The following is a 16,119-nucleotide window of genomic DNA, read 5'->3' as shown; positions in this document are numbered from 1 at the left end:
CCAGGGGTCATCCCCACCCCCTGCCATTTAAGAAAGTTCTAATATCTTGTAAGTGGTCAAGATCCCCACCCCTAAACCATATATATTCTGGTTTGTCATGCTAAGATGGTTTGAATGATATACAGGGTTAGTCCCCAGGGGTCATCCCGACCCCCTGCCATTTCAGAAAGTTCTAATATCTTGTAAATGGTCGAGATCCCCACCCCTAAACCATATATATTCTGGTTTGTCATGCGAAGATGGTTTGAATGATATACAGGGTTAGTCCCCAGGGGTCATCCCGACCCCCTGCCATTTGAGAAAGTTCTAATATCTTGTAAATGGTCGAGATCCCCACCCCTAAACCATATATATTCTGGTTTGTCATGATAAAGCACATGAAATGAAATACAGGGTTAGTCCCCAGGGGTCACCCCCACCCCCTGCCATTTAAGAAACTTCTAATATCTTGTAAGTGGTCAAGATCCCCACCCCTAAACCATATATATTCTGGTTTGTCATGGTAAGATGGTTTGAATGAAATACAGGGTTAGTCCCCAGGGGTCACCCCCACCCTTTGCCATTTAAGAAAGTTCTAATATCTTGTAAGTGGTCAAGATCCCCACCCCTAAACCATTTATATTCTGGTTTATCATGCGAAGATGGTTTGAATAATATATAGGGTTAGTCCCCAGGGGTCATCCCGACCCCCTGCCATTTGAGAAAGTTCTAATATCTTGTAAATGGTCGAGATCCCCACCCCTAAACCATATATATATATTCTGGTTTGTCATGATAAAGCACATGAAATGAAATACAGGGTTAGTCCCCAGGGGTCACCCCCACCCCCTGCCATTTAAGAAACTTCTAATACCTTGTAAGTGGTCAAGATCCCCACCCCTAAACCATATATATTCTGGTTTGTCATGCTAAGATGATTTGAATGAAATACAGGGTTAGCCCCCAGGGGTCACCCCCACCCTTTGCCATTTAAGAAAGTTCTAATATCTTGTAAGTGGTCAAGATCCCCACCCCTAAACCATTTATATTCTGGTTTATCATGCGAAGATGGTTTGAATAATATATAGGGTTAGTCCCCAGGGGTCATCCCGACCCCCTGCCATTTGAGAAAGTTCTAATATCTTGTAAATGGTCGAGATCCCCACCCCTAAACCATATATATATATTCTGGTTTGTCATGATAAAGCACATGAAATGAAATACAGGGTTAGTCCCCAGGGGTCACCCCCACCCCATGCCATTTAAGAAAGTTCTAATATCTTGTAAGTGGTCAAGATCCCCACCCTTCAACCATATATATTCTGGTTTGTCATGCTAAGATGGTTTGAATGATATACAGGGTTAGTCCCCAGGGGTGATCCTGACTCCCTGCCATTTGAGAAAGTTCTAATATCTTGTAAATGGTCGAGATACCCACCCCTAAACCATATATATTCTGGTTTGTCATGCCAAGATGATTTGAATGATATACAGGGTTAGTCCCCAGGCATCACTAATGCATATAACTTTAATTTTCACTGGACTTTGCCCATTGTCAGGCGACCCTGGGAATTACGAATTATGGGAGCTTCGTTTGGGAGACTTAGTAACAGCATCCTGTTACAATCATTTCTTGTTTAAACTTTTTTGACTAAATTAATTAGATGCAAACCGCTGAAATGTAAGAAAATAACTTTGAATAGACCGATCAATGTCCGGTTCAAAATAGTTTACCTTCACCTGAACAGGTAAATTTCAGCTGTTCGACAACTAGTTAGCCTTGATTAAAGTGAGAAGGTATTAAAGTAGGGGTTGTTTTGATAGTACTTAATGATCATGTCACTTTTATGACCGGAAATGTGTGGCTGTTAAAGGCAAAAGGTTGGGTCAAAAAGATCGCGAATTATGTTGAAATGACCGTCTCTTAAGAAAGCCTTGAAAACTAAAAAGTAGATGACCGTTTCATGCTTTGCCCAGCCGGACTTTTACCGGACATTATACAAATGTCCGGAATATATGACCGTTTTGGAAGCCTTGCCTTGGACACTGGGACTCCTGTTAATTTTTTTCCCTAATAATACAGACATTTGATACAATTAACACCAGTTGCTGCTTTTAGAGTCTTTGTGAAGGTAAATCCAGAAAAGTGCTTACAATGCATGCATTTAAAAGTGTTGTTTTCATTTTTTTTATGTTTTATCAAAGATTGAGCGGTCCCTTTGAAATTAATATTCATTTGAGTTTCAATTCTATATGTAGATAACACCAAGAGACAAGATCTTATTTTTCATTCCAATTTTTTCAAACACTAAAGTTCATTGTTAAAAACTTTTTACAGTTAGCAGGAGCGGATCCAGGATTTTAGGTTTCGGGGGCGCAAAATAAAATTTTTTTGAGGTAAAATTATCGAAATTTTCTTTATTAAGCTGAGGACAACCCATGCTTTCCAAATTTTAAGGGGGCGCACGTCCGCCACACCCCTGCCTGAATCCGCCCCTGGTTAGATGAATGGTTCTCAGGTTAGCATTCATAAATGTGTATGAATTGTAATTATGTACAAATTATAATCTGGACACACTTTTTGAAAAAGTTGTCATTATTTTGACACCCAACTTCTTTCACCAGGCTATACATGTATGTCTTCAATAAGGAACCAGATTGATATTTTACTCACAAATTTCAATACCTCAACTTTACATTAAGCACCATCCTCCTGGTCATTAGGCTGCAAATGGGGACTCTAGATTGGGTTAGATCCTATTTGTATTTTTCTCTTAAACCAGATTCTATATGTAAGTCCCCAAAATATCACATTATATTATGTATTATAAAAATTTGTATCAGTGTTATGTATGAGACTGTAGCATGCTAGTATGCAATTGATAATTTGTATGCTTCCAAGACTTTAATATTTTTGCTATATCCCAACCTTGTGAAACCAGTGTTAAACATGTTTTCTCATTTAGTCCTTTAACACTTTGTATCCACATTGCACAGCTCCTCCTCCATTAGTAAGAATCTTCAGAATCTGATAGCATTGTGACCTGTTTTTTGTTGTTGATCCAATCAGTTTTGGGATTTCCAATACATGTACATCTAGCAACACATCCACTTGGCCATACCTATACAAACCAGAATAGTGATCTTATATTTCTGTAATGCCTTCTAAACAGCAAGTGGATTTGAAAGACTGTTTAATATTTTGATCGAAATAATTTTAGGGATTTCCCATGACAAATAATGTATTTTGACAAATCCACAAAAGGTATAGCCATATTGTATACATACGTCTTGTAATTCATGCTGTAAAAGTTAGAATGTTGCTTTGTATCAAGAACTGCATTTTGACACACAGTTTAGATACCTCAATATAAGTAAAATAACACTTACAAAACAACTTAAACCACAAAAAATATAAAGCATGTACATGTATACATGTAAGCTTCCTATAAAACAATGAATCTGTGAATTATATACAATAAAACTCAGAGTTTTAACAGTTATTTTACTAGATAGTATCTACAGTGATCTGTTTAATTTTTTAGTTCTTTAATTAAATATTATTTTGATATGATTTACAGAAACAGCAGAGCTAGAAGAAACTGAAGAAGTGGTAAGATTTAAGGCTACACTATAATACATGTATAGGATAGAGTAAATTCTGCAATATAATACATGTATAGGATAGAAATAAGGCTATAATATGTTACATGTTTATGTAAGAATTAAGGCTAAAATATATTACATGTGTATGAAAGAATTAAGGCTACAACATAATGGAGGGGATGTCATTTTAAAAACAAAAAAAATAAAGTATTCTTTCCCAGATCTCCAACTATAATCATTATTTCCTGAGTCCCGACAGTTGGTAAATCCAGAGTTCCCGCAAAGATAAAGGACCAATCCTGACGTCCCGATAAAAGGTCTTTCCACCCCTCATTATTTTAGAACATGCTGTCAGATTAAGAGTTTGATTACCTTGCTTTGTTGTTCCTTTCCATTGAAATGTAGGACTACATGATATACTCTGGTGACCTTGCCAATATTGTCTGATCAGTGCAATATCAATGGAAGGACTTTGGTGACTTTGAGGAAATGATAGATAATTGGTTAACACTTTTGCCAATTGTTTCTATGTATCTACTTCATCATTTCATTTTAGTAGTATGGGTTAAATTTTTTTAATTTGTCTTTCACAAATTTTGTGTTTCACAAATGTTGTGTTAGGTTTAATTAATGAAATTTTAAAGCTTGCAAAAAGTGGTGGTTTTCTAGGCACTTCTGTGAACTGAATTGTGTCAATGTTTGGATTTAAGAAGATCGTACAATTGCCAAAAAGGATTTATTTGTTTCCCAAACCAAACATACAAAAAAAAATTCTGCAACTCGATAAGTTTTTTATTTAAATTTTGTAGTTTTCTTTGATGTACACAGAGCAGTCACATACTTGTTTAACAGTCATGGGCATCATTGAAAACAGTTATTTTTTATAATAATTGCAATTTGTTTGGTTATTTTTGGTAATAAGTAACTGAACATTCTTAAAGTAATTATTAAATGGTCTTTCAAGGGTCCGGGAAATCTTGAAAATAACTAGCTATCTATTAAAGAACGTGGAGCAATCTCACTGTAGTGTCAGTCCACACATAGATATATACACCCATTTGGTTTGTACACCTATGGTCCACATGGGAATTTCTTGGTTTATTGAGGAAAAATCTTTGAAACAGAGAAAATTTAAGTTAAATATAGACCATTTCAGAAAATTTGTCAAATATATAACCCAAACTAGAAAACTTAGGCTATAAGTTTATAACTGAAGCTAACTAAAACCAGTTATTTAACGAAAACTGTCTACATGTATGTGTATACCTAACTGTTTAGATAATTTTATACAAAATATATTGACTTTTAAACACTTGAATGAAAGGAATTTACATTAGAGGAAATATTTCATGGTACTGCCAACTTGTTTGTTCTATCTAAATAACTGAAAAAGTTAAGAATTCATCTTCAGAACTCTCTGCCATTCACAACTTTCTAAAGCACCATTTACTATAAAATATGTCAAATTTAAGTGCATCTTTTCTCTCCTTTTGTAAAAAAACTATAAGCTACTTGTATCAATCATTAACAAGAATACTAATGAAATAAGGATTTCGAAACAGTATTGTTTGCCTAGAAAACAAAATAATCTGGTTATGTGAATAATAATTAATTTCAGGTAGAACAGGTGGTTCTCCAAGAAGAGGAGGAGGAAGAGGAGGTAGATGATGATATGACCTTGACAGAGGACAAATTAGAGATAACTGAATCTAAAACAGTTCCTGTGAGGTAAGTTACATGGCAAAATGCAAAAAGACAAAATAAGAGGTCCTGACAACTTTTCCTACAAGATGTAACTTTCAATTGATGGAAAAGACATATATGCCAAGAGTTACGATTTTCCCCTAGTTGTTACGAATTTTGGATGGTAATTACTGTGTTACGGTAAACAGTCTACTAGTTATGGATTTACATTTATTACCAGTCTGGACCAGATTCCTTTGTAGATATCATTTTGATTATTTTAATACTTCATTTTTATACGACCGCAAAAAAATTTTTGTGGTCGTATATTGGTATGACGTTGGCGTTGTCGTTGTCGTCGTCGTCTGAAGACGCATTAGTTTTCGCACTCTAACTTTAGTTTAAGTGAATGATCTCTATGAAATTTTACCATAAGGTTCAATACCAGAAAAGGAAGGTGGGGATTGATTTTGGGGGTTATGGTACCAACAGTTAAGGAATTAGGGGCCAAAAAGTGGCCAAAAATCAGCATTTTCTAGTTTCCAGACAATAACTGTGGAACGGTGTATGGATCTCTCTGAAATTATACTACAAGTTTCCATACCACAAAGGGATGGTTAGGATTTGCTTTGGGGGGTTATGGCTCAAACCGTTTAAGAATTAGGGGCAAAAAAGGGGGGAAAACAAGGTTGTCCTGGTTAATGGACAAATACTTTAGTACAAAACATAATTTAAAGCATTGTAAGGGAGATAAATCAAATACATCATTGAAATTATCTCCCTTACACTGCTTTTAAATTATGTATAAAGTAATGGTTAATGAACAATTAAGATAATTTAAAACAGTGTAAGGGAGGTAATCCAAATACAACGTTTTGGTTACTTCCCTTACACTGCTTTTAAATTATGTTTAAAGAAATGCATATTTATAAAGGAAGACCAGTAAAAATATCTGCAAATGTTGCATCTTTTTTTTTTACAAAAATATCCATATGAAAGATTTGACACTATATTTTAAATTCTATTATAAAATAGATTAAGTTAGCACCATGGCTTCCAAAACGGTCATATATTCCGGACTTGACCGAAATTTATATAAAAAGTCCGGCTGCTCTCAGCCTCAGACGGTCAAATATCATAGGTTTGCCACTTTTTGTTATTCAAGGCATTTTCATAAAACGGTCATTTCACTTTTTTTACCAACTATCGATCGGTAAAAATGTCCGTTTGGGCATTATAGTTTATAATTGTGGCAATCTATTTCACAAAGATATTTTGGTCATATTTGGGTTTAATTAAACAGATGCAGCATATTTCATACTTTGAAGTGTCTCAGTTAGTCTAATCCTCTGGGTACACAAATGCACGGCTTGGTACATCAATAAAAAGTAGAAAAAACATTTGTTCTTTTATTTAAAAAACAACAAGCTGTCAAACAATTATCCCTTCAATAAGTAATATTGAAGCCATAAATCATTCACTGATTACAGGTATTACCTTTGATGAGGGACCTTAGCTTGTCTTAATCAATAGAATTGATGATGCATAACAATGGACATAAAGGTGATCAGGTAAACGAGGTCAAACATGTAAGGGTGTATGGAACAACATCCTATTTAATTACGCTTTGTAGATATTATTGTAAATGAACATTCAGTTTTAAAAAAGTATCCTTAGATTTTAGAATAATTCTTCAAATAAGAATATTTATAAATGAATTCATATTTGTATGATATTCATTATTATATTTAAAAACACTGTACATCTGTTAAATATTGGGGTACGCTAAAGGGTATTCAAAGTTATTTTCTTACATTTCAGCGGGTTGCATCTAATTAATTTAGCCTAAAAGATTGAAATTATAAGATATACGTTAATAAATATGATTTGATGAAAAATTTGAAAAGGTTTTAAACGAATAATCGTCAGAACCACGTTGTTTGAACTAGTACACGTGTGCGCATGTGTCTATTGTGCGCTGGTGGGAAATTTAATTATGCATCCTAATTCTTCAATAATGCTAAAATTATCATTAATACCTTTAACTTACGTTCATTTCGAGTATTTTCTTGAAGAAATATCTTGAAAAGGCTACTTAACTCAATCGTAAACGTACACGGATATTACGTATCCGTCTCTGATCCGTGATTTACCATTGTCAAGTCAACATCCGGCATTTGGAAAATGTGATTTTAAAAACGAAAGTAAAGTTTTGACAACGTTATTTTGCACAAATAAAGAGTCTAAAGCGGAATTAGGCAGAATTAGTACGCCGATGTTGCACACTTCGAATGCTGCACTTTCAATTTAACACTTTACGTCAGAACATCGAATTAATATCAAAGTCAAGTTTAATATCGTTTTAATGTCAATCATTGGTTATATGATCGCCAACTGATTATCATAATTGCCTTATTTACTAAGTCTAAAGGGATTTAAAATCGGGATAAGATATGAAATGTCCGGCTGGCTCAAAATTTTTTTGGAAGCCCTGGTTAGCACTATGGTAAATTTAAATGGGTAACTATGGTTGCAAACTCCATTGGAAATTTGAATTGAGATTATAACCATATCTTGAGGGAAAGAATTTTTTGGGGGAAAAAAGGGGGGGAAAGAAATTGTGGGGGGTCAATTTTTTCTCATTTCAGATTTCAGAAATTAAAAAGAATTATTCTTCAAATATTATTTTTTTTTCAAATTTCAAATATTGAAAAATTTCAAGAAGTAATCTTTAATTGCACAGTATGGCGCATTAGATTTGTAAAATCTATGACCACATTCATTTATTTGTTATGCCGAATCTAACCGTGTATTTAGATTTTTAATTTTGGGTCCAGTTTTCAAATTGGTCTACATTAAGGTCCAAAGGGTCCAAAATTAAACTTTGTTTGATTTTAACAAAAATTGAATATATGGGGTTCTTTGATATGCTGAATCTAAACATGTATTTAGATTTTTGATTTTTGGCCCAGTTTTCAAGTTGGTCCAAATTGGGGTCCAAAATTAAACTTTGTTTGATTTCAACAAAAAATGAATATATGGGGTTCTTTGATATGCTGAATCTTACCATGTATTTAGATTTTTTATTTGTGGACCCCGCTATCAAATTGGTTCATATTGAAGTCAAAAGGGTCCAAAATTAAACTTTGTTTGATTTCATCAAAAATTGAATTATTGGGGTTCTTTGATATGCCAAATCTAACCGTGTATTTAGATTTTTTATTTTGGGTCCCGTTTTTTAAATTGGTCTACATTAAGGTCCAAAGGGTCCAAAATTAAACTTAGTTTGATTTTAACAAAAATTGAATTCTTGGGGTTCTTTGATATGCTGAATCTAAACATGTGTTTAGATTTTTGATTATGGGCCCAGTTTTAAGTTGGTCCAAGTTGGGGTCCAAAATTAAACTTTGTTTGATTTTTTAACAAAAATTGAATATATGGGGTTCTTTGATATGCTGAATCTAAACATGTATTTAGATTTTAGATTTTTGGCCCAGTTTTCAAGTTGGTCCAAATTGGGGTCCAAAATTAAACTTTGTTTGAGTTCAACAAAAATTGAATATATGGGGTTCTTTGATATGCTGAATCTTACCATGTATTTAGATTTTTTAATTGTGGGCCCGCTATCAAATTGGTTCATATTGAGGTCAAAAGGGTCCAAAATTAAACTTTGTTTGATTTCATCAAAAATTGAATTATTGGGATTCTTTGATATGCCAAATCTAACCATGATTTTAGATTTTTAATTTTGGGTCCCGTTTTTTAAATTGGTCTACATTAAGGTCCAAAGGGTCCAAAATTAAACTTAGTTTGATTTTAACAAAAATTGAATTCTTGGGGTACTTTGATATGCTGAATCTAAACATGTGTTTAGATTTTTGATTATGGGACCAGGTTTCAAGTTTGTCCAAGTTGGGGTCCAAAATTAAACTTTGTTTGATTTCAACAAAAATTGAATATATGGGGTTCTTTGATATGCTGAATTTAACCATGTATTTTGATTTTGGACATTGGACCATAATAGGTAAATTAAAAAAATTGAAGTTCTTAGACCACATTCTTTCTGTGTCAGAAACCTATGTTGTGTCAAATATTTAATCACAAACCAAATTCAGAGCTGTATCAAGCTTGAATGTTGTGTCCATACTTGCCCCAACTGTTCAGGGTTCGACCTCTGCGGTTGTATCAAGCTGCGCCCAGCGAAGCATTTTATTGGTTATAATTTTTTAATAATAAGCGATTGAGTGCTCTGGATTGTTATATTCCTTCAGTGTTCTCAGGACTATTTATAATAGAAAATGATTTGTTCATTTCTTGTAAGATTATGAACAATTATTATGTCTGATGGAACAATTAAATATTTGACAATGAAATCAGAAACTGGAAGATTATGCTTTTCCAAACATTATAAACAACACTTCCATTTAGAACAATTGTCAGTGTTCCTGTTAGTATGATTATGTTAAAATTTTATGATTTTTTTTTGTTACTGAAAAAAAATCATAAATTATTGAAATCTGAATACGTTTTTACTGATTACACCAAAAGGGGGTTGGCATATGCATCTATGAAAAGACATTTGTCAGGATATTGTGCTGGTATTTTGTAATTGCCATTGTGTAATGAGTAGTTACATATAACTTCAAGATTTTGTCCTATTTGACCTTCTTTTTTATGCCCTGCCGCAAACAAGGGAGCATTAAGTGTTACCCTTGTCCATCTGTATGTCCGTACCTACGTACGTCCCAAAATTAGTTTCAGTTCTCTAACTTTAGTTTGCCTCAACCAAATGTTATGAAACCTATACACAATGCTTATTAGCACAAAACACAGATCAAGTTCCAATTTGGGTGGCGTCACTTTTACAGTTCTCTAGTTATGTCCCTTTATAATGTTATATGCCCGCGGGGCATCATCTGTGTCTGCATTTATTTTACTTTTGATGCAAATGGACAGTGAAGACTTCTATAATTTCAAGGAAATAACAGTTTTCTGTTTAAATTCATCCTACTGAGCAGATACAAAGCAGACATTTTGTAGTCATTTAGTATTAATATGCTAAATGTTAAGCTGAATAGCAGCTAAAACTATGTTTAAAATCTTTTGTTTGACTTAATCAGGGATTGAATCATCAGCCTATTGTAATTTAGGCATGCTAGCTATCATAAGACCACAATTTTAAGCAGTAGAGGTATATATTTTGACTTCACATCTTATTGAAATGGAGATTATTATTCATCAAACTCAGAGTGTTTAGTTTACTCGATTACAATTGTTGTCTAGTGGTCCAGATCTTGTCTACATGAATATTTTTCTATGTATCCAGTTCATGTTTGGTATGATATCCAATTTATGATTTGTAAATTTTGAATTGGAAAATTTTCAAGTCTGACAATGTCTTCTACTTTGGTAAGGATGTGTTTAATAAATCCTTTTTAAACAACTAGTCTTTAACCTTTTGTTAACACTAGTTAATTTTTATTATGATGTCTTGATGTTATAATGTACTTAGCTTTGCATTTCTTTAAAGCTATTTTTGAAGGTGTTGCAGACCCTTTGAAACACTGTAAAAGTTACATGTATGAGGCATTTTGTCCTGACCATAATAGTGTTTAGGTAACCACTGCTTTTAATATTAGATGTGGGTTAACCATGATCAGGTAATTACGATTTTCCAAAAAGACAGTTTTTATATTATTTTTTTTGGAAGGGGGGGGGGGGGTGTAAAAAAAAAATTTGGGGGGGAGGGGTACAAAAAGTTTTTTTTGGCGGGGGGGTCAATTTTTTTCCGTCAAGATTTAAGAAATTGTCAATTTTCCAAAGAAAAAATTGGGGGTCACAATTTATTTTGCTAATTCTTTGTATATAGTCTGAAAACAGATTTACTAAGTAATGCACAACAGCAAGAAATCTTCAATTGAATATAAATTCAAATCATACAACCAATTTTAAGTTCTTTGACTACATTTATTCTGTGTCAGAAACCTATAATGTGTCAAATATTTAATTACAATCCAAATTCAGACCTGTATCAAGCTTGAATATTGTGTCCATTTTTTGCCCCAAATGTGCAGGGTTTGACCTCTGCAGTCGTAATCAGCTGCGCTCGGCGAAGCAGTTTATTTTAAAGAGTTATTGATCCTTTTTAATCTTTGTATAAGTTGTAATTTTTTTCAAGAGTTATGGGCCCTTTTTTTTTTTTATAAGATGTAATTATGCTCATGTAGGCAGCTAGCCTTTTATTGCTTACTATATTAAGTTCATATTTGGTATGTTCTTTTGTTGAAGTGGGAACATTTGCGTATTATTGTGATATTTGAAACAGCCAATATCTGTGAGAGTATGATCCCTTTTTCAAATGTGTAAAAATGCATGTCTTTTTAGGGTCTTTTATAGCTTTCTATGCGGTATGTGTTTTACTCTTTGTTGAAGGCTGTTCACTACAGTGACCTATAGTTGCTTACTTCTACATTATTGGAGAGTCTCATTGGCAATCATACCACATCTTCTTTTTTGAATATGTATATGTACTTCAGCTTGTGTAGCTTAGTTAACTGACCATTTATTTATGCATATTAAATAAACAAAAAAGATCAAAACAACAACACACTACAACATATCCTATCAAAAATAAAAACATGACTGAAAACAACAAAATATGTGGACAACGTCATAAATCAGTGCAAGAACATGATGATCTTTACCAGAATGAGAAACTACAAACCTATTAAAACAATTTCTCTTGGAGGGTAAATAAAGGTTCCACACTCTAATCATGGTTAATGTCAGTAAGAAGACATAGAATGATGTTTTATGAAAACTGTTCAGTTAATTCCTTAACATTAGTAAATACTTTCTTTATCACAATGTGAATATTGAAAATATTGAGAAATAATATACATTTATTTCCCGTGCTGGAGGGAGATATGAAGATTTGTATCATCTGAAATAAATTTGAACATGATAATGATTTTTGCTATCGCTATTTTAAGAAGAATAAGAAGTTCAAAACGTTATGTACATTAACCGCGCGTAACGTAAGTTAAGTAATCCTGACATTTCAGAGGGGAATATGATCCTCAGAATGGAATATGAAGATTTGTTCAATGACACGTGGGATAGTCTCAACCAATCAAATATTGATTAAACTATCAATAGGTATAAACAGTGGAATAATTCATTTTATGTGCCTGATGTCATGAATGTCTTCTAATGATAAAATATAATTAAAATTTTAAAACTAGAAATGAGCATAACATTGTTGACTTTAATTGTTAATGATATGTTTTTGCTTTATAATTCATAGTTCAAGTAAGGAATCCATAGAAAATGGTAAACCAAAGAAGATCTCTTTATCAGGATTTTCAGATGCAGAGGTGAATATGAATAATATGATTACTTAGAATTAAAGTATGATAGTTAATTATATTGGTAATCAATTTGAAAATGACTCATCATGTTTTATGTAAATTGTTTGGTGAAAAAAAACGTATCTAAATATATGAATGAGGAGTTATAGGAACTTATTTAAGAAAAAACCCTAAATCATGTAGAAATGATGTTTATATGTTTACTAGTGACTTTTGATTATTATCTGGGTATTTTAGTGCAAAAACAGTAATGATTTAAAACCGCTTTTAGAACAATTGAAAGTTTTTTCAACCATCTCAATTTCACTTTTGATATACAAAAAGGATGAAAAAATATTAATTCTCTGTGAAATAAACAATTCAGGTGTAGCTTATCTTACACTGATTCCAAAGATACATACTTTCTTGAAAGATAGATCCACATTCAACATGTTGCCTGAATGGTATCTTGTATTTATTTGAAGGCCTGTAATAGATAGTTCTTAAAAAAATGTTTTAAGATTTTATTAATCAAGGCTGTTTCACACCTTCTTTCTTTTTACCCCCCACTTCTAAAGCAGGCAGTATATAGTGATGGCGAGCCTTCCATTAGTTCGTTCGTTCTTCTGTCCACTTTAGTACAATATCGGCATTCAACTTCTCCTGAACTGTGGGACAGTAATTTGTGAAACTTTCACAGAATCTTCCTCACATGATGTACTTTTACGCCTCATATTGCATGTCTTCATCTGAATGATTAAAGGGGTATACTTTGGCATGACATGGACAGGGACTTGGTTATATCTGCTAACTATAGTTCAAGAAAAAAGTAAGTCCAAAGTCCATTTCTGCTAATTTAAAAATATCAAGTAATATTCCAAAGGAAGGTGAATAACTTCTTTAAAAGTTAAGAATTAAATGTAGTACATTGTAATACTTTCATCCATTAGACTAGGGTTATTGATACTCATACAAATACTTTATCTTTTAGAGGTTAAAAAGTAGAGCAGAAAAATTTGGTGCTGTTAGTTCTGAAGCAAAGAAACAACTAAGAGCAGAAAGGTAATATATTCTTGTAGGCTTGTATTAAACTGTCTATAATTGTTTAAAAGTTTATTTTATAACTTCTATGTCTTAATAACATGTGTTTCAATTGTCTTTCATTAGTTATTTTTTACTTGCACAATTACACATTTTCCCAGGCATTACTGTGATTGCTGTCAATGTGTAGGAGATATTAATTATAGCTCGAGGTGTTCACTGGAGAACCAAAATAAAAATATTGAGCGACCATAGCTCATTGCAAAGTAAAGCAATCACCAATCAATCAATCAATCAATCAATCAATCAATAATAACTCAGAAAATTCTAGAACAAGCCAATGATATAATTACATTATGAATTATAAACTTGTTGTAAAATTGAGACTTGGTCTGAAATGAAAGTTTCAACATGAAAGATAGCTTAAAATATAAAAACAAAGTGTGCCCTGCTCACTGGTGGCAATATAAAATTTAAACGTTAAATTTTCAAATGGAATGAATCAGATTTTCATTTGAAAAAATTATAATACCGTACCTACTCGCTTATTAGTCGGAAAATTGGGGGTAAAATTCATAATCCAGAGAGAGGTACCGACTAATAGACGAGATCCAGCGACCAGAGGAAAAATCCAAGCTTGAGAAAAGTGGTCAGGAGTGAATTTCCTGGTCAAAACTACCTTTGTGATTGCCAAACCTACATAAATCAATAAATAAAAAGTTTTTATTGAAAATAAATGACTACAATACTGTCCTTGTGTTTTATTTGTTCTTTGTTATCAATTTTCTGCAAATTCGTGTTGAAATTCCCTCTGTTGCCGGTTTGGGTATTGATTTTCATGGTCAAATGGTTTGTGCATAAACCCAATAGAAGAGCCAAGAACCAAAAATGAAAAGGAGATAACAATGTACCAACTATGTGAAAGGATGTATTCAGTAATAGTTATACACTGAGGGATAGGTGTGTCTGGATAAGAAACCCCGACGGCGGGAGGCCGGAGGGTTTTCTTATCTAGACACGCCATATCCCAAAGTGTATAACTAACTTACACCCGATACTAAACCCTATATTAGTTTACATTGAATATTAAATGAAAAAGAACGGATAGCATTTTTATTGACAATTTCAAACCACGATTAATAAGAAAAATATTTTTTTTTTTTTTATGAAACCCCACAAGAAACCTTCCTTTGACAATCTTCATTCAAACTTTGACAAGTGAGTAGATTTTACAAATGTCAAAGTTGCCGTTTTGCATATTCCCCCTAAATCCATGTGCTAATATGGATCAGCAGGACAAGGTTGGCCGTATCGTGCATTCTTATTACAAAAAAAAAATCATACTCCTTTTATGCAGTTGTCAATATGGACGGGGATAAGATGGACGACATTTTGAGTCAGGCGTTGCATTTGGCAGAAGAGACTGAAGATAACGCAATGTTTATAACCCAAAGTTCTTATTGTATCAGTTTAATTAAGGTAATTTTACATGTTACGATTTTATCAAAAAAGCCCCCCCCCCCTTCTTCTCAACATTAAACAAACATTCATATTCGAACATACTGTGGGATAGGTGTCTGGATTAGAAACCCGTCGACCGGACACGCTTTACATACAAAAAAAAAGATTGCATATGTAGGAACTCCCCTTTTTGGGGTCATCCAAGGGGGGGGTTCTGGGGTTGGAATCTCCATATTTTTACGATCAGTGTTTTAGAATGTGGACATATGGCTGGAAACCACCCTACCCCCCACCACCACCACCACCCCCACCCCCTTTTATCCTGGGTTGGCACCCCCTTTTAAAAATTGGCTGGATCCGCCCCTGGGTGCCATCATTAGTCTTAAGACTAAGTCCAAATGAAAACTATATGTTTTTAATGTATAATTCAAATAAAAATTCTTTACATGTATGTTCTTTAAGACATTGCCATATGGGATTAAAATTTTAGCTTCAAGCAAAGGAGTATTTAAATGTTGTTTGTAATTCAAAATAGAAGCTAAATATTTGTTTCGCTATTGGAATTTCCTGGAATATGTTTTTCAATATGTCGTGAAACAACTTGTAGTGAACACTTAAGTAATCTCTTAAGTTCATGCTATTAAAAAAAAACAGTTTCTTTTGTTATGAATAACAATGGACTGTGTTTCCGGGATGTAGAAGCAGGGGTACACCCTGTGATCAAAATCCATTGTTATTCGTAACAATAGATCTATTCAATTTACACTTGTTTCAGAAATAGAAACTATGAAGTATAACAATAGAACTGGGGTGTAAGCGGAGTTATTGTGTCATAATTGTGATATCATGATATCAATTCAATACTTATAAATCATACAATAGTCAAATAATCAAAAATAATCTTCATTCAATAAGATTCATTCCCAAGATCAAAATATTATTCATTAAAATGTCTCAGGAAAACAAAAATTACAAAATTGATTGACAAGCCAATATAATC

At 33.1% G+C, this 16,119-nt stretch overlaps 1 protein-coding gene across 1 annotated transcript in view; it reads left to right on the top strand.

Annotated features, from left to right (window-relative positions):
* The window catches only part of LOC127730663 (SAP domain-containing ribonucleoprotein-like), a 40,138-nt gene that overhangs the window by 7,295 nt on the left and 16,724 nt on the right, over positions 1–16,119 (top strand). Inside the window, exons 3-6 of the mRNA XM_052239177.1 lie at positions 3,561–3,592; positions 5,204–5,313; positions 12,575–12,644; positions 13,609–13,679. Of these exons, the coding sequence (XP_052095137.1) occupies positions 3,561–3,592; positions 5,204–5,313; positions 12,575–12,644; positions 13,609–13,679 (283 nt within the window). The remainder of the gene's footprint in view (positions 1–3,560; positions 3,593–5,203; positions 5,314–12,574; positions 12,645–13,608; positions 13,680–16,119) is intronic.

This window comes from Mytilus californianus, unplaced genomic scaffold (assembly GCF_021869535.1).
Source record: "Mytilus californianus isolate M0D057914Y unplaced genomic scaffold, xbMytCali1.0.p SCAF_2, whole genome shotgun sequence".
Taxonomy (NCBI): Eukaryota; Metazoa; Mollusca; class Bivalvia; order Mytilida; family Mytilidae; genus Mytilus; species Mytilus californianus.
This window is presented reverse-complemented; position numbering and strand designations above follow the sequence as displayed.